Here is a 19,298-nt window from a genome sequence, read left to right as displayed (position 1 = left end):
TAATTACTGGAAACGCAATGACTGAGTTAAAATTTAGAGATCAATTTATCTCAGTCTTTTGTTGGAATGGATGAGCTTAGAGCATCACAGAATATCAACAGGATTCGGGATCTTCATTATTTGGAAATTTTCCCACCTACAGAAAAAAAAGAATCGCCCAACAAAGCCATGCTGAGTATGTACACGAAACAAACAATGACGCGAAACACATTATTATTGTCCTGTTTTCCAGGAAAAACCACCATTGTGCATGGAAAATTGTTTTAAAGTGTATCATTCATAATTTGAATAAATTGGTTTTTATTTTATTGATTTCAATTTATTATTTTTATTGATTTTATTAGTTTTAATTTGATTTACAAATTACGGGTGAACTCGTGCTTGGCATAGGAGGGCGATAATTGACATACGAGTATATTCGCAGTTGGCTTCTGAGGCACATATATAATATACTATATTTTAGATGAAATTATTTCCCTTCTACCAAGCCACCAGACGTCCTCTCTGCTTTGTTCACAAGCAAAGGGTCCAAATTAAGGTACTTATACTAAGGGTTAAGTCGTGCTTGGTATAGGAGGTCGGTAATCGACATGCGAGTATATTCGTAGTTGGCTTGTGAGGCTCATATACCAACTACGAGTATACTCGTAGTTGGCAGCGAACGTGTTAAACAGTTATCAGATGTGAACTGTAGACTCAAATTCAAAAACATTATTATTATTATTAAGAGAGACCTCCAGGGAGTCAGAGACTCATCGAGGGAGGCTACATACTACACACACTAGCTATCGTACTTATTCTTGAATTCATTCACACTGCTTGCACTCACAACATCCAAAGGCAATCCATTCCAATCATGCACCGCCCTCTGAGAGAAAAATCCAGCCCTCACACTCTTCTTGGTGGCCTTAATTCTCAGATTCCAAGGATGCCCTCTCATCCTTTCCCCACCCTCCATAAATTGAAAAATTCCATCAACTGAAATCCTGTATGATCCTTTCAGAAATTTGTAAGTCTCAATCATATCACCCCTCTTTCTCCTGTTTGCTAGTGTCTGCAGTCTACAAATCCTCAATCTGTCTTCATAATCAGTATTCCACAATTCTGATATCATTTTTAACATTCTCCTTTGTACTCTCTCCAATATATTAGAATCACAACGGAAACCAGGAGACCAGACTTGCACACAATAGTCCACATGAGGTCTTATCAAGGCCTTGTAAAGTGGCAAAATAACATCCTTATCTTTGCATGTGAACATTTGTTTCAGCATTGCAATTATCTTTTGAATTGTATTTGCAATCTTTGTCACTTGGCCCCTGAACTAACTTCAACTTTCTATCTATTAACACTCCAAGATCCCTAGCCTCATCAGTTTCTTCTAGCTTAATCCCACCAATATAATACAACATTGGATAACTACTCATGCCGAAGTGAATGACATTTACTGACATTGAACTGACACCCATTTTCCCATGCGCACAATATTCAAATCATTCTGCAAAGACTGCATATCAGCAGCATTCCTGATTACCCTACCTATCTTGACATCTTCAGCAAATAACTGTATATCGCTTATCAAATCCTTCCCAATATCATTAATGTACTTGTTACCTTAAACCTTGCAGACTCAGATCCCCCCATATACCACTTTTTGAAATCTGTCAGTCAGCCATCCTCTTATCCATGCTAATATTATATAACCCAAACCCATTTTCTCCAATTTAAGCAACAGTCATCCATACTGTATTCTGTCAAAAGCCTTAGCAAAATCCAAAAGTATCATGGTGTATCCATTTCCCTTGTCTAGTTCAATGGTAACATTGTTAGAGAATGTGAGCAAGTTGCTAAAACATGACCTTCCCTTAGTAAATCCATGTTGCTTATTGCAAAGTAGAGATTCACTGTCAACCCATTTCTGAATGCGGCCCTAACCAATTTTCCAAAATCTTCACCACCACCACCACTCCTGAGATACTACTTGATCAATCGTTGGATACATTGGTCTTTGCACCATCCTTGTGCAATGGAATTACCATACATTCCTTCCATTCCTGCAGAATCTTCCCTATTCTGGGACTCATTAAACATCCTGGTCAAAGGAATGGCCAGTTCAGCAGATATTCCATCAGTCCCTATTGATGAATTCTTATTAAGTTTGTGCAACAGCTCTAATACCTTGGCATCACACACCTGGGTTTCTTCATCTAGTGAAGAGGTAACAGTGAGCTCAATGTCGCATTCACCAGGTTGATAGCTTTTAAAGAAATGAGCACTCATTAACTGACCAACCTCTTCTGAATCTGTAACCTTCACGCCATCAGGATTTAGAACAGTTACTCTTTCATATTCATTCTTTCTTTTATTTGCAGCATATCAATAGAATTCTTGTGGGTTGTCTTTAGTATGCAGAGCCAGTTTCTTTTCATAATTAGATTTCGCTTTCCGTTCAACAGTTGTGACTATTCTAGCCTTCTGCTTATAACATTCATAACGGACGTCATCCTTATGCAAATGGTTTTCCTTCCACATCATCCTTTTCTTATGAATCTCTTGTTTAATAAGATTACACATCCATTTGACTCCAATTCTATTTATTCTTTGAACTCTCGGGACACATTCTGATATCATTTAAGTATTGTTTAAATGCTTCCCATGCATTGTCGATATTCTTTCAATCCAGCAACCGATCCCATTCTGCTGAATTCAGTATACTCCTCAATGGTCATAATTATTAATTAACTTAAGGAATTCACAATGTACACTAGGATATAAATTAAATTAAACTTTAATCTATATTTCCAATATTTTGGCAACGTCACGTTGCCATCTTCAAAGGAACGTAAAATAAAGACACATGCATGCAGACACTACACACAGTAAATGAGGAACGAAGTGAGGAATATTGTTTCTCCTAAAAGTCCTGATGGTGCTCCATAGCGGGCTATGTATTCTTGGCCGTTGGGCTGAAGGTCTTCTGATGTACGTCCTACACCAAATTTGTTGAGGTGTGGCATGTTTCTTAGGGCTAAGGCTGATTCCATGAAAATTCCTTCAAATTTGAACTTGCTACGGTGTATTATTGTGGCTTTCTTTCACAATAATATTCTGTGGTGTGTATCCAGAGCATGATCTGCAAGACTAGAGTGGCTATACTGGTGAAAACAGATGTAGTCCTTGTGTTCTGAAATTCTGATATTTGCTGTCCTGCCTGTTTGGCCAAAGTAGGACAGCTTACAGCTCCAAGGGAGCTGGTATACACCAGGTAGGTCTCGGGGAAGTGGTTAGTCTTTAGACCTACCTGGTGTATACCAGGTCCCTTGCAGCTGTAAGCTGTCCTACTTTGGCCAAACAGGCAGGACAGTGAATATCAAAATTTCAGAACACAAGGACTACATCTGTTTTCACCAATATAGCCACTCTGGTCTTGCAGACCATGCTCTGGATACACACCACAGAATACGGTGGAAGAAAGCCACAATAATACACCGTAGCAAGTTCAAATTTGAAAGACTTTTCATGGAATCAGCCTCAGCCCTAAGAAACATGCCAAATCTCAACAAATTTGGTTGCATGACACTGCCCCAAAATTTGGGAGATGTACATCAGGAGACCTTTAGCCCAACAGCCAAGAATAACTACATAGCCCGCTAGGGAACACCATCAGGACTTTCAGGAGAAACAATATTCCTTGCTTCGTTCCTCATTTACTGTGTGTAGTGCCTGCGTGCACGTCTTTATTTCAAGTTCCTTTGAAGATGGCAACGTGACGTCGCCGAAATATTGGAAATATAGATTAAAGTTCAATTTAATTTATATTCTAGTGTACGTTGTGAATTCCTTAAGTTAATTAATAATCATGTTACAAGGTATATGAATAATCACATACGTTGTAACCAACGTATAAGCCTTTCTACGAGAATTACTATCATCCACGGAGATTCCATCACACGCAAGGCCTGCCAAGACAACAAAATGAAGCTGAAGTTATCAAGACAACTGAATCGTCTGACCTTCCTAAAACGCTGCCGGGATAATCAGATAATCCCAAATTGTGTGAAATTTAAGCACCAGTTTGTTTCACAAAAGGCTCTCCGAATTTATAACCACGCTAGCTATGCTCTACTAGGGAACAAATTGCCAGCTAGGGTGTTCTCCAAGCTGACACAAACAAAGCTATTCGGGAGCTTGAAGAAGAGCTTTCCAACACATTAAATCACGAGCTTTGATCAATTTTATATGTCGTCTCGTGCACTACGGTAGATAAAGAATTTCAGAAAATACGGGGTCAACATATCAAGAAATTTGAGAAATTAAAAAAGAACTCGACCTCCAAACCAAAACATCCAACAAACACTGTAGTCAACCTTTCTTCAGTTACACTGAAGTCTGCAGCACTCACTCTTTCACGTGACCACAACTTCGCCATTGCTCCCAGAAAAATACCGGCCGAGGATATAATTATCCAGATTGAACACAGGATCCGCCACCTTCCAAACCACATCGCCAGCAATATTAGACTGGATGTAGCTTGTGTTCTCACCAAAGCAAGATCATCAAAAACCAACATATCCAATAAGGAATATAAAGTTCTGCAGGAAATGAAGAAAAACAAAGAAATAGTAATCGGCAAAGCGAATAAGGGAAATGTCACCATAGTACTCAACCAAACAGATAAGCTTAATTCTCTATTATTAGATCAGGCTACTTACCTCCCTATTAAATACAATCCCACCAGCTCACAAATCAGAAAACTCCATAGGCTCCTTAAAAAGGTCACCTCTTGGCCTGTAGAAGTTACTAACAAATTAAAACTGTTTAACTCTATACCTCCCCCATATATATATATATATATGGACTCGCAATCATACATAAAGAAAATGTGCCATTACATCCCATAGTGGATGACATTGATTCCCCCACATACAAATTAGCTAAACATTTGGGCCAAAGTTCTCACACTACACTGGCAACACACCATCACACATAAAATACTCAGCCCACTTCAAAGCCAGCACAGAAAACCTTACACTCCAACATTCTGACATAATGGTCAGTTTTGACATCTCCTCCTTATTCACAAATGTCCCACTCAAGGAAACCTTAGAGCCAATCCAAGCTAAATTTCCTCCCGATATCTCAGCCCTATTTCAGTTCACAATGAACTCAGGCTATTTCCTTTGGCAAGGAAAATTCTACAAACAAATAGTAGGGACAGCCATGGGTTCACCACTCTCCCCACCCTTGGCCAACTTCTTTATGGAGACTTTTGAAGAGAAAGCCTTAAACTCTGCCCCACAAAAACCAACCATATGGCTTCGACATGTTGATGATGTGTTCGCCATTTGGCCACATGGCTCTGATACACTCCTCTCCTTCTTAACACACTTAAACAACCAACACCCCAGAATCAAGTTGACCCTGGAAAAAGAGGAAAACAACAGCCTTCCTTTCCTAGACACACTAGTCACCCACCAGCCTGATGGAACCTTGGTCTTCTCAGTTTATAGAAAACCCACCCATATAGGCAGATACATTCACCAACAATTCCCCCCTTCACAACAATATGGAGTTATTAAGACACTACACAACAGAGCCAAACTAATCTGTTCAAATGACAATGCCCTAACCACTGAACTAAATCACATTCTCAACACGTTCTCAGCCAATGGCTACCCCTACTTCAAAAAAAAAATCCAAAAAATATTGAAAACCCTTCACAACAAGGATTACTCAAAATCCATCCCCATTCCTTACATCCGAGGCACCTCGGAAAAAATTACCAAAATCTTAAAGAAACATGACTTGACCTCTTGTTGCAGACCATATAGAAAATGGCATCCCTTATCCGCTCCACTAAAGACCAACCACTTCCCCAAGACCTACCTGGTGTATACCAGGTCCCTTGCAGCTGTAAGCTGTCCTACTTTGGCCAAACAGGCAGGACAGCGAATATCAGAATTTCAGAACACAAGGACTACATCTGTTTTCACCAGTATAGCCACTCTGGTCTTGCAGACCATGATCTGGATACACGCCACAGAATACGGTGAAAGAAAGCCACAATAATACACCGTATGAAGTTCAAATTTGAAAGACTTTTCATAGAATCAGTCTCAGCCCTAAGAAACATGCCAAACTTCAACAAAGTTGGTTGCATGAGACTGCCCCAAATTTGGGAGACATACAGGGTGTTTGGGATAAATTTGACATATTTATAATTAATTATATTTTTCCGTAAGTTACATGTATTAACACACACTTCTCTTCATTTAAAAGTTTGGACCCTTCTTCATTCATATACAAGATGTCAGAAAGGATGGATAGCTGGAACCCACCTGAATCATGGAAGAGAATAACTTGTATCATGATGATTCGTGCCCGCCATCAAAATAAGGATATTACGACTGCTGCCCAATGCTCCCTGAATACAGTAAAAACAATCAGGCATGAACTAGAGACTTGCAATGGTGACTACGAGGATGTAGCAAGAAGAAAGATCCCTAGCAGACGATCTGATTGCGTTCGTACAGCAGAATTCCTCGCAAATCTGCAGGAACAGGTGTTGAAGAACCCTGGCATTGGAATTCGGGCTTTGTTCGTGGAGTTGCTAACTGTAGTCAAGCCCTGGATAACAAGGGTAGCCAATGGTAGGCCGTATGTATGGCAGCAGGATTCGGCCCCTTGCCACACCTCTGGGAAAAGTCAAAAATGGTTGTCTGAAAATTTCTACGACTTCACCAGTCCAAATGTTTGGCCTCCAAACTCCCCAGACCTTAACCCCATGGATTATTTTGTATGGGGCGCAGTTGAAAAAGACACCAATCGCACTTCCAGTAATACAAAAGCCCAGTTAATGGATAAAATTAAAACAGTTTTTGCGGCCCTTCCCAGGGAGACTGTAGCATCAGCTTGTTCGAGGTTCCGAAGCAGAATTGAAGCTGTGATTGATGCTAATGGTGGTTATTTTGAGTAAATCTTGATAGTATTGTAATTAACTCTGCCTGTAATGTTTTTTTGTCAATTCATTAAATTTAATAGATACAAAGAAGATTTTCTTTTTCCTTACGAAACTGTCAAATTTATCCCGAACACCCTGTACATCAGGAGACCTTCAGCCCAACCGCCAAGAATACCTACATAGCCCGCTAAGGGGTACCATCAGGACTTTTAGGAGAAACAATATTCTTCACTTCGTTCCTCATTTACTGTGTGTAGTGCCTGCATGCATGTGTCTTTATTTTAAGTTCCTTTGAAGATGGCAACGTGATGTTGCCGAAATATTGAAAATATAGATTAAAGTTTAATTTAATTTATAGCCTAGTGTACATTGTGAATTCCTTAAATTAATTAATAATCATGTGTAAGCAACATATAAGCCTTTCTACGAGAATCAGTTGGTCATAATTCCTTGCTTTGTAGTTCAGCATGTAACCTTTTCTGAATGGAACATTCATAAACTTAGTCACTTCCCAAGTGAGTACCGCATGATCACTGTCACCAAATGGAGGCAGAATACTTATGTCTTTAACTGAAACGCCCTCTTACACTATAATCAAATATTATTCAAGAAAAACTGAAAGGGTTTGATAATAAGTTAAAGAAGCAGTCAAGGAAAAGAAGGAAGCATATCGAAATCTCCTAGCAAATAAATCACCTTGTGCTCTTAAGGAATACAGGAAATGTAAGAAATCAAAGCATTGTGTAAAATTAGCTAAACAAAAGTCATGGGAAGACTTTGGTCAGGGCTGCATTTACCACTAGGCACAAGCTGGGGGCCTCACTCTCTATGGGGGCTACATTTCAAAACCTTACTTCTCATAAGGAACTATAAAAAAAACAAGCGTAGTTATAGTTGAAAAATAAAATATTTATTTTTAAATATTAAAATCATAATATAAAAGCTGAAGGCCTAACACTAGGCTGATAAAACATTGTACCTCTGCCCATTATATACCGTGCTCTAGTCATTCCTTAAATTTAATTGGCAACTATGTCGCTGAATCTTGTCCGGAAGCAGTGCGATATATTATTGTTTTATTCAAAATGTATATACAATTACTTTTCATCTTCAACAAGAAGATGAGGTATACTCCTTAAACATTTCGAAAAAAAAAAAAAAATCTTTAACAGTTAAAAGACTAAGTGAAACGAGGTGGCCTGCAAGAGCTGACGCTATATTGCAGGGGTGTCAATGACATCGATCGCTATCTACGGGTAGATCGCATAATGTTTTGGGGTCGATCGCAAATTTATTTTGTCTCAATTTTCAAAATAATATATAGATGAGTCCAAATACGATAAAGCAAATAAATAATGTTAACCTATTTATCATATAATAATCTATATTATGGTTCTATTTAAAATTTACGTTAATTAAAAATTAAAATAAATATTTTTTATCTAGTTTATAATTCAATTATATTAAATTAAATTTTATTTCAAAAATTTCGAAATAAAATTTGAAATATTACAAATATTAGTTAAAAATATTTAAATTCCCCGTTGTGAGACTTTTGTTGTGGAATGTATTTGGAAATGTATGTGCCCTCATAGACACGCCCACTTTGGTTTTTTGTTCGCTTTGATGCACTATACGAACATAACACGTGAACTCTATATATAAACGATAGCAGTATTATAAACTCAGTTGTTTGTTTTGTGCTCTGCTACAAGTTTAAAATTTGAAGTGTTTTAATATAATTTAAAATTGTACCATCATGACTACTACGAAAAAAGCAAAGACATATCACTATCATCAAGAGTGGGAACATGATTATTTCTTTATTATGATCAAAGACAAATGTTGTTTGATTTGTGATGGAAGTGTTTCTCTGCTGAAAATAGGGAACTTGGAACGACATTTTAAATTGGTGCACAGCAGCTATGAACGGCATATCCACGTAACAGTGATTTACAAAAAGTCAAAATTCAAGAATTGAAGAAAAGTTTGTCATCACAGCAGTGTTTATGTTTCATTAAAATAATATCAAACTCAGAGACAGCAACGACTGCATCGTTAAGAGTGAGCCATATTCTTGCCAAACATAAGAAACCCCTTAGTGATGGTGCAATTTTTAAAAAAGCATTTCTTGCAGCAGCTGAATCGTTGTTTTGTAATTTTGAAAATAAAGCAGAAATAGTTGCTGCCATCAACGAAATACAGTTGCAAAACGAGTAGAAGAAATAAATTCAGATCTAAAAGAGCAACTAATGCAGGATATAAGGATTGTCAGGCCTTTTCACTTCAGTTGGATGAATCTACTGATGCATTGACATCGCCCAAACTCGTTGCAGTGTAGAATAAGTAATGCTGGTTCATCAGGAAGTTCAAAATGAAATGTTTATTTTAATCAGGTTAAAAAACTGCAATATTCTTTTAAGCATTATAACTAATTAATATTACGATAATTATAATAATATATTGTAATAATAATAAATAATATTATGTTAATTTTTTCTTTGTCTAAACATAAATTAGAAATCTTATACCTTATACTCCAATTTTGAAAAAGCTAGATCGCAGGTATATCTGTATGGACAATGTTGATCTTATGCAAACATTAGTCGACACCCCTATCATATTGGCTTTGAAACATGGATATAAACAAATTAAAGACTCATTACTTGAACTATCCATTTCTCCTCATGAAAAACCTATTTCTAAATTAGAGAGCTCATCATTGGCTGAACATTTTGACAGACCAGAAAAATCAATTTTAACAGTTGTGTGGGACAAAATTTTACAACAAATAAATGCTACTAGTAAATCTCTACAAGATCACAATATGGATTTGTTTTTAGCTAATAATCTGTTACAGTCTTTAGTTGGTTTTATTTTAGATATAATAAATAGTTTTGCTGCTGTAAATGAAGAACCGAATTTATTAACAGATGAGACAAAATTTAAAGATGAAAAGAAAAGAGTTAAAATACAAACAAAAAAAATGAGTGATGAAGTTTCACAATCTAACAATGAGATTACATTACATGGAAAAGAACATTTCGCTGAGAACACTTTTAATGTCATTTACGATAAGCTAATTTTGGAAATTAATGAAAGAACAAAAAGCTATTTCGACATATTAGATGCCGGCAAAGGTTGGTCGATTGGTAGAGCCTCTGCTACTAATGGCTCAGTTAAGTAAGTTTGAGCGCGGTTAGTAGTCGGAAGGGGACCAATCGTTCGATGCTGTTGGCACACTCTCCCTCGATGAGTCTTTGGACTCCCTGGAGGTGTCAAATAATAATAATAATAATGTTTGACATTTTTTTGAAGAAAAATATAGATCAAGACAAGTACAAGACTAGCATTAATAAAATTTTACAAATTTATGGGACTGATATTGATCCAGAAAAATTTACTGATGAAATTAAGCAATTTTCAATAATGATAAAGGAAGAAAATTCTTCAATTAAAAGTATGTACAAATTTATAAATGATGGGTTAAGGTCTACTTTTCCGAACGTAGAAACAATTTTAAAAATAAAAATAAGCTGAATGCTCATTTTCAGTGTTGAAACGAATAAAAAATTATTTAAGCAACTTGCACCAAAATAAAACAAGTGACCTGTCGTTATTATGCATTGAATCAGATGTAATGGACTCGATTAATTATGACATTATAGATATATTTGCTAAAATCATAAAAAAAAAACTTTTAGTTATTAATTTTTTTATTTAAATTTGAACTGATTTATTTTTATACTTTTTTTAAAATGCAAATATATGTATACCAATATTGTATTGTGTTATTAAAATGAGTTATTATGGAAATGTTGACTTTTATTTTCAATAAACTAAAAAAAATGCTTATTTTTGAGGCCTCATAATAATGTTGCACCTAGGGCCTCCAAAAGTATAAATGTGGCCCTGACTTTGGTAAGAACATTGAAAATAAATATCAGGGAGGTGGTAAGTTATTCTGGAGGCTACTGAAAAAGCTCAGAATGAAGGAAAGAGTAGTGTAAAAGGAATGAGAGATAATAAAGGGGACATGAAAACTGAGGATAAAGATATTCTTGATGTATGAAGCAATTACTCTGAATGATTTCTAATTAAAACAAGCAGTGACAGAATGGTGGCAAAAAATACTCAACAGGAATGCCATCTGGAAAATATATCTATACTTTAGAAAAAGCTATCACAAACCCGAAATGCGAAAAGGCAGTTATTCGACCAGAAATGCTAAAATATGGAGGTATAAGTTTTACGGTGGCTACAGTGCATAATTCAGAAGGCCTAGTCAGAGGGTCGAATTCCAGATGATTGGAGTAGAGCGCTCGTAGTACCTATCTATAAAAAAGGGAATAAAGCTAAATGTGAGAATTACAGAGGAATTTCTCTACTGAGTGTTCCTGGTAAGATTTATGTAAGTATTCTTGAGAAATGGCTAAGAAAAATTGTGGAAGAGAAGCTTGGTGAAGAACAAGCTGGGTTCAGGCCAGAGGTTGTCAGGATCAGATTTTCACTTTAAGACAAACAGTTGAGAAATCATGGGAATATAATAAGGATCTATATTTAAGAGGCACCTTGTCATATGCCGTTTTGAGGAAAGTTGTCCAAAACACTCCAGTTATATGGTGTAAATGGGACATTATAATCAAGCAATACATAGTCTCTATTTGAGTTGTAAATCAGAAGTCAGAATTAAAGGAGGTACAGGAAGATGGTTTGATGTTAAGTCAGGTATGCAACAAGGGTGTACATTATCTCTGCTGTTATTCATCATCTATATTGATCACATTAGAAGAAAAGCAGTATTAACCCTGATGGTTTTATCAAAATTAGAAATATTAATCTCGGCTCTTTACTTTATGCAGATGTCATAATTCTGAATAAATCTATAATTCAATCTATAATTCTGAATAAATCTAGGCCAAGTCTACAGGATTCCCTGACCAAATTGAACTGCTGTAATAAATTTGGTATGAAAATCGGCATTAACAAGACAAAGACAACGAAAATAGGCAGAAACATTGAAAACATCAACTGTATTCTGAATGAAGAACCTATAGAACAAATAAAAACATTTCAGTTATTTAGGCACAATTTTTAGTGATAAAAGCAAATTAAATATGGAAATAGACAGCAAATCTGGTATGGAATTTTTATTTATTTATTCATATGGAGTTTCCTCCCTATTTCTCCCCCCATCCCTACTGGGAAGAGTTGAGCCCCCTCATGGGGGGTTAAGTATTTATGACTGTAGATCCATTTGTGTTCACGGGGCAAGCTTGCCTGCTTGCAGGATGAAAACCCCCAGATAAACTGGTGGAAAAAACCCTGCTGTCCATGCCCAAGACCAGCTAACTTGGCTATGGCTGAGAAAGATCCTTAAGCTCCTTATGTTGTTGACGGGAATTGAACCTAGGACACTCCTTCACCAGGCATATGGTTGCGAAGTGCACAGCCACCAGGCTAACCGCGCGGACGGTATGGAATAAGAGAGAGATTAGTCAAAACACTAAACTAGTTGTATACAAAGAGTGTTCAAACCAATTTTAACTTATGGATCTGAGAGCTGGATTAGAAATAAAACTCTTGATCAAAGACTGGAGACCACATATGAGTCATAAGAAAGATTAGGAACTGACCAGATGGTATCAATTGCAATATCATATTAAAAATGAGGATATTAGGAAAGAACTTGACATTGTTAGCATTAAATAATGTTTTAGCAGAGCCAATCTTAGGGGGTATGGCCACTTAAACAGAATGGGAAAGGAAAGATTAGCTAAACAAGTATTCTTTGCCAGGATGGCAGGAAAAGACCCAGATATAGGCAGAGTGATACAGTAAAAAGTGCCCTAGAAACATAAATATAAGATCTCATAATATTGGGATGTTGACAGAATACAGCCTAATCTGAAGGAAAATTGTTGATAGGAAGTTAGTAAGGATACATGAACAGTTATATCATTACATAGGATCCTGTATCCCCCCCCCCAAGGATATGTGTCAGGTATTTGATTTTGATGATGGAAAGCTTCTCTTCTAATACTTGTCTATATTTTTAAGTAATTCATTGCCATAAGAAATATATCACATCTATCTTAAAATAACAAAGAGACCAAAGTATTTTAATATACAGAGATAGTTTTATTTCTACACATATCTTAACTCCATCCAACCACAGAATACTAGATAATGTAATCTGAGGGTTCTTAATCTGATAACTCTTTTTGAAAGCAGTCAATCAATTTTAGGGAAGATAACAGTCAGTACACATTCATTTCTGCCTAGATGTTTTTTATGCAGGTGTTTAAACAACTACTTTGGAATGGCCATTAACAAAATATATCAAAAATGTTGTTCCAAATAAAATGCAAACCTGTTTGGCATATGCATAACATAAAGATTCAGCAACCCTTTTCCCTTCATCATAGCAGGAACGAGGTCCAATAGGATTAACACGGCCCCAATAATCTTCAGACTGAGGGTGTACTTCAGGGTCTCCATAGACCTCTGATGTGGAGGCTACCAAAACAGTAGCTCCAACTCGCTTTGCTAAACCTATAAAATTAGAAACATTTGGATAATTGATAATTATTGATAGTTCAATTATTTCTATAAAACAAAGGAATGTATTTCCATATAAAGATTTTATCCAGTACTTATTAAGTTTAAAAAATGCATGTAGATAACATATGTTTAAAAAAAAATAATAATAAACTCTTGAAAATGTATCCAAACTTAAAAAATTTCATTAATTGTTTGCTCAAACCAGTTTTTGTTTGTTTGTTGTTGTTAATTTATTTAATAACTTTAAATTTGTTGCCAGAATTGAAAAACTGAAATATCCTTACCTTCTTGCCAGAATTATGTCTGATAGCTTAAGGCCAAGTTAACTGAATTTCAAAATTCGGTTTATTATTTTGATATTGTAAGGTAGCTAGTTTCATAAAGTCTGTCATGACTGAAAATGTGCTAGATTGTCTACTGATTGAGAAAAAAATTCAAGTTGTACCTTTTGTCTTAAACCAACATAAAAATGCTTAGAAAATTCTTGCTATCACAGATGGAATTTGAATTCAGATCACCTTTAAAGAATGATGCATGATGAAACCTTTTAGCCACAGAACAAAGGAGAGGGGATTTGTAGACGCCTATAATACTTTAAACAATTTAAGTAGCATGCAAAATTAGTAATAAGTCATATACGCTGATTTTCAGGTACATAAAAGAACAGCATTTACCTATGGGTAATGGTGAGTTGGTCATTTTATTGCCAGAATTATGTCTGATAGCTTATGGCTATCTGATAGATAATGGGGAAAGATTAGAAAATTAAAAAGTGTAACACTGAGTGTTACACTTTTTGAGTGAAGTGAAGCTTTTTTATTTTTTTTGAAAAGAGATAATGTGTGAAAGGACAGTGTGCCATGTGTGCAAAAGATCAGAAGAAAGAGATTAAGGGAAAAATCAGGAGAGTGGTATAGAAGAGACAGAAGTGCTTGGCAGTAGAAACAGTAGCAGTATGAGAGATGAAGACAGAACAAGAATGCAAGAGGAACAGGGAAATGCAGAGAGCTCAGGTGGACAGGGAGACATGGTATAGGGAGAATGGATATTGAAAGTGGCAGTGAATGTGTGTATGAAGACTCAGTATATTGCGATGTGGGTGGGGAAGTTGAGACTGAGCAGATATATGTGGTAAGTGGTGATAAAGGTGATTGGGCAGATATGGTGGGGAAATCACATCCAACCAGTGGCTTCGATAGAACTGGTTATAGACCTAAAAATGAATTGTTTTGTTTATAAATGCAAGAAGTATCAGAAATAAGAGGGATGATTGAGTATATTCTACCCAAAATCATTGGAATAAGTGAAACATGGTTGAATGAATATGATATTGTAATGGGAAATAGGAATGGAAGAATACAGTATTTTTCAGGAGGATTAGAAAGGGCAAGAAGGGGGGGGGGGAGTGCTGATGATAGCAGAGGAATTAAGTCCACATAAAGGTGGACAGGACATGAAAGGGGGAAACAGTGGCAATGGTTATGAGGCAGTGTGGTGTAATGTGGAGGTTGAGAGGAAGACAATTAGTTGGGTGTTGCTATAGGCCTGGGAATGTGGAGAGTGGTGATGAAGAAATGTATAAGCAACTTGGATTAGTGAATAAAGAAAGAGTAATTATTATGGGTGATTTTAATTATGGCAGTATAGATTGGAATGAAGAGACAGCATTTGGGAATAAGGAAAATGAATTTCTAGAGTTTTTAAGAGATAACTATCTCAGACAGGACATAAAAGAGGACCTGCAAGGATCCAGAGTTCTAGATCTGATCATTTCATCAGAGGATGTAATTGTGTGAGGGGTTTCATGCTTTCCTCCAGTTGGTGAAAGTGATCATGAAGTGATCACCTGCGTTATGGCTAGTCACGTACAGACTTTTGTGAGGGTGATTATGACCAGCTTAGGAAACAGCTTGGAGCTGTAACATGGAACAAGGAGTTGGGCGGTAAGGAAACAAATGCTGCATGGGAACTGACAAAGAAATACACAACAGCATCAATGCGTGAACGTATTTCAAAGGCCAAAAGGCTGAATAAGGTAGGTGTAAAATGGATGAATGTAGAGCTTAAGCATGAAATCTGGAAAAAGAAAGTACTTTGGACGAAGATGAATAATGGTAATAATCAGTTACATGAAGTGTATAATGAACAAGCCAGGAGGGTGACTCAGTAAGGAAAAAAAGTAGAATATGAGCAGAAATTGGCAAATCAGGCAAAGAAAAATCCTCGATTTTTTAGCAAGTAGAAGGAAGAATGATCGTGGTAAGATGTTAATGGATGAAAGTGGTAGAATGGTAACTGATGCAGAAGACATTGTTGAGGTATTCAATGATCAGTTTATAAGGATATTTCATCCTGATCAGGATGGAATTATGAGGAACTTAAGTGTAGAGGACATAGGAGAGGATGGCTTAATTGTGAGCAAGCAGGAAGTATCTGAGGAAATGAACTCTATGTCAACAAGGCGATAATTTGATGACATATCACCATACATCTTAAGGGAATGTTCCAGGGAATTGGCATGCCTGTTTAATAAAAGCACAGGTTCCAAAGGAGTAGAAGGTGGTAAAATGTTCCACTGCATAAGGTGGTGATAAGACTTTTGCTTCAAATTATAGGCAGGTCTGTATATCTGGAGTTGTGGTGAAGGTACTGGAGAGATTGGCGAGAGGTAGGATACAGAAATGGGTTGATAACAGCAGCATTCTCTGTGGTTATCAGCATGGGTTTGTTAAGGGGAGATCATGTTTCACTAACTTACTTATGTACTAGAGGTGACAAATACCTTGGACAGGAGAGATGCATATACATAGTGTACTTGGATTTTGCAAAGGCTTTTGATAGACTCCCACACGACAAGCTCTTAAATAAATTGAAACAGATGGGATTGGTTAAAAGACTTCTGAGTTGGATCAGTGACTGGCTGGCAGATAGGTTTCAGAAAGTTGTATATTGGGGTGCGGTATCCTGAAAGAGAAAGGTCACTAGTGGTGTGCCACAGGAGTCAATTTTTGGGCCATTGTTGTTCAATTTGTATGTTAATGATATTGTGATGGGTTTATCTAGTAATATGCAGCTGTTTGCAAGTGATGCAAAATTGGGGAGAGCAATGCAGAGTCAGCAAATGTTATGGCCTTACAAGAGGACTTGAATAGATTGCTTGAATGGGCAGGTAAGTGGAACTATCAGTTTAATGTTGCAAAGTGTAAGGTTTTCAAATTTGGTAAGCAAATTTTGTGCACAGATTTGGTCGCCAGGTTTTTATGGTGACGAGGATATGTTAGAGTGTCCAGAGAAGATTCACAAAGGTGTTCAGTGGTCTTTGAAATGTGGAGTATGAGGATAGATTAGAGAATGTAAGTTGCAGAGCCTCGTGAATAGGAAAAAGAAGGGATGGGGGGAGGGGAGGATATGACAGAGACATATAAGCTAGTCAGGGATTGTTATCAGTTGATAAGGAAGAGATTTTTCATAGAATAAGAGGCCATCAGTGGAAACTGTATAAGGAAGGTATAAGCAGAGGAAGTGAGGAGAAGGTTCTTTGCATGGAGAGTAGTTGGTGAGTGGAAAGTATTGCCTAAATGTGTTGTGAATGCAGGCACATTGAATAATCAGTTTAAAGCATGGTTGGATGAACATTGTGTGCAATAGTGTGTACATCCCACGATGAGTCTGACTCCATAGAGGTCAGATGTTAGCAAAGGCAGAAAAAGAAAAGGTTAGTCCTTGATGGAGAATCAAAACAGTAGAGTAGAAACTGATGATCAGACATATTAGAAGTCTTTTGTGAAAATTTAGAGAAATGACAAAAGCGAATAATGGCAAGTAGCTGCTGTATTTCTGTAATAATACTATGTTCCAACATAAAGATGTGCACAAATTCACATGGAGAGAAGATACAAGAAATAAGAAAGTCTCATTGATGATGTTACTGTTGATAATGCTTCATACTGGTTCAGGATACAAGAGGTATACAGAGTATTTGAAATCAGAAGTAATCACCATTTAGTTCTGAGCAGGATAAAATGTGTTAGTAGAATTAATCTCAGATGGTATGGTCACTTAAACAGAATGGGAGAGAAAAGGTTAGCAAGACAAGTGTTTTTTTTTTTTTTTTTGCCAGAATGGCCCAGGTCTAAGTGGACTGATACAGTAAGAAGTGCCTTAAAAGATAGAAATAAGATCTAATACTGGAATCTTGACTGATAAGATTAATTTGAGGAAAATTGTTAAATAGGCAGGTAATAATGATAACTTTTTCATTCAGTGCTATCATTATATCATGTAACCCTCCCAATCCCCCCCCCACCCAAAAAAAATATCAGAAAATTGCTGATGAAAAAACAGTTTTTAAAGTAGTAGTTATCCTAATATCAAATGTTCTTAGTTTTAAAACTAATAAAACTTTTTAATTATTATCTGAGTTTGCAACAAAGCACAAAAAAAGCCAATTTTATATGTAATAAAATTAAACACTTGAAGTATCTGATGACTATTTTAGGATTCCATATTAAGCAGACGAAGGGAAATGAACTATTATATATAGAAGTTCAAAAAGTGCAATAGAATAATTCATAAAGAAAATCCTATAAAAAGTAAAATCATAATAAATAAAGCATTACAAATAAATGAATACTTTCAAATTTCAAGACCTGCCTGATTGGCCAAGTGGTTAGCATATTCGCTCTCCAGTCAAAAGGCTGCAGATTCAAATCCCATTGTGGGCATGAATATTTGTGATTGTCTGTGAAAATACTTGTGGTGATGGGCAGTAGATGGCGTTGGTGTGGTTGCAGTTAGATGTAGCTGGTGAGTTGTAGAGTAGGTGCCCTCCCTCGACGAGTAGTAATAATAATAATAAATGTTTACAGTACTGTCTTATTCAATATAACAATGTAAAATTTTAAATGAAAATAAAATTTCAGCATCTTAAATTCATTTTATGAGGCCATAGAACGTTTAATGCTATTCCTAATGGGACAAGAACAAGCTCTGGGCTATATCCATAAGACAGAATCAGTTAATTTTAGAAACTACTATCCTTGAACAGAAAATTATCATAATACAATATAATGCTAATACAAAATAAATTTTTAATAAATAAATAAATACTAAGAGGCTTAAGATAAAAATGAAATCCTTACCAAGCATATTAATAGTACCCAAAGTATTAATCTTGATTGTCTTCACAGGATTTAACATATAGTGAGGAGGAGAAGCAGGAGATGCAAGATGGTAAATCTGGTCCACTATACAGATTAATCACATTAAATGCCATACTATATTTTCTTAATTATAACAATTATAATTATTATAATTAAGAAAACTACATGCTATCCTACAAAATGTAAAAAAAACAGTAGCATTCTTAATGCATCTTTGCAAGTTCAATATAATATTAGTACAACCAACTAATTCTGTACAAAAAGTTTGCACCAAATCCAAAATCAGAATAGTTTGTAAGGAAATGCCACATTATACATGAAACAAACAGAATAAGAAATATAATTTTATTTAGAGAAAAAAAAATATTTAAAAAAAAGGCAATATTCACCAGTAGTAATTGTTACAAACAACTGAATTTCTCATTCCAAAAGCAATACGTAACAATTTTTATACTTTTCTAATAGATTACCAATAATGTGCAGATTCAAATGATTTGGCTTTAAAACTGAATAGCTTAAGCTAATCAGAAATGAATTATTTTATCATACTTACCTTTGAACATCATATAATCATATATCAACTGTCCCATTCCATTTTATATGTAAAGCCA

General features: G+C 35.9%; 1 protein-coding gene across 1 annotated transcript in view; it reads right to left on the bottom strand.

Moving 5' to 3' along the window:
- Positions 1 to 19,298, bottom strand: part of LOC150093364 (UDP-glucuronic acid decarboxylase 1-like) — a 104,335-nt gene that overhangs the window by 25,932 nt on the left and 59,105 nt on the right. The window contains exons 5-6 of the mRNA XM_090413347.1: positions 18,667 to 18,771; positions 13,335 to 13,516 (exon numbers count right to left, since the gene is read on the bottom strand). Of these exons, the coding sequence (XP_090269473.1) occupies positions 13,335 to 13,516; positions 18,667 to 18,771 (287 nt within the window). The remainder of the gene's footprint in view (positions 1 to 13,334; positions 13,517 to 18,666; positions 18,772 to 19,298) is intronic.

This window comes from Typopeltis vanoorti, chromosome 24 (assembly GCF_054136105.1).
Source record: "Typopeltis vanoorti isolate ZY-2024b chromosome 24, IOZ_Tvanoo_1.0, whole genome shotgun sequence".
NCBI lineage: Eukaryota > Metazoa > Arthropoda > Arachnida > Uropygi > Thelyphonidae > Typopeltis > Typopeltis vanoorti.
This window is presented reverse-complemented; position numbering and strand designations above follow the sequence as displayed.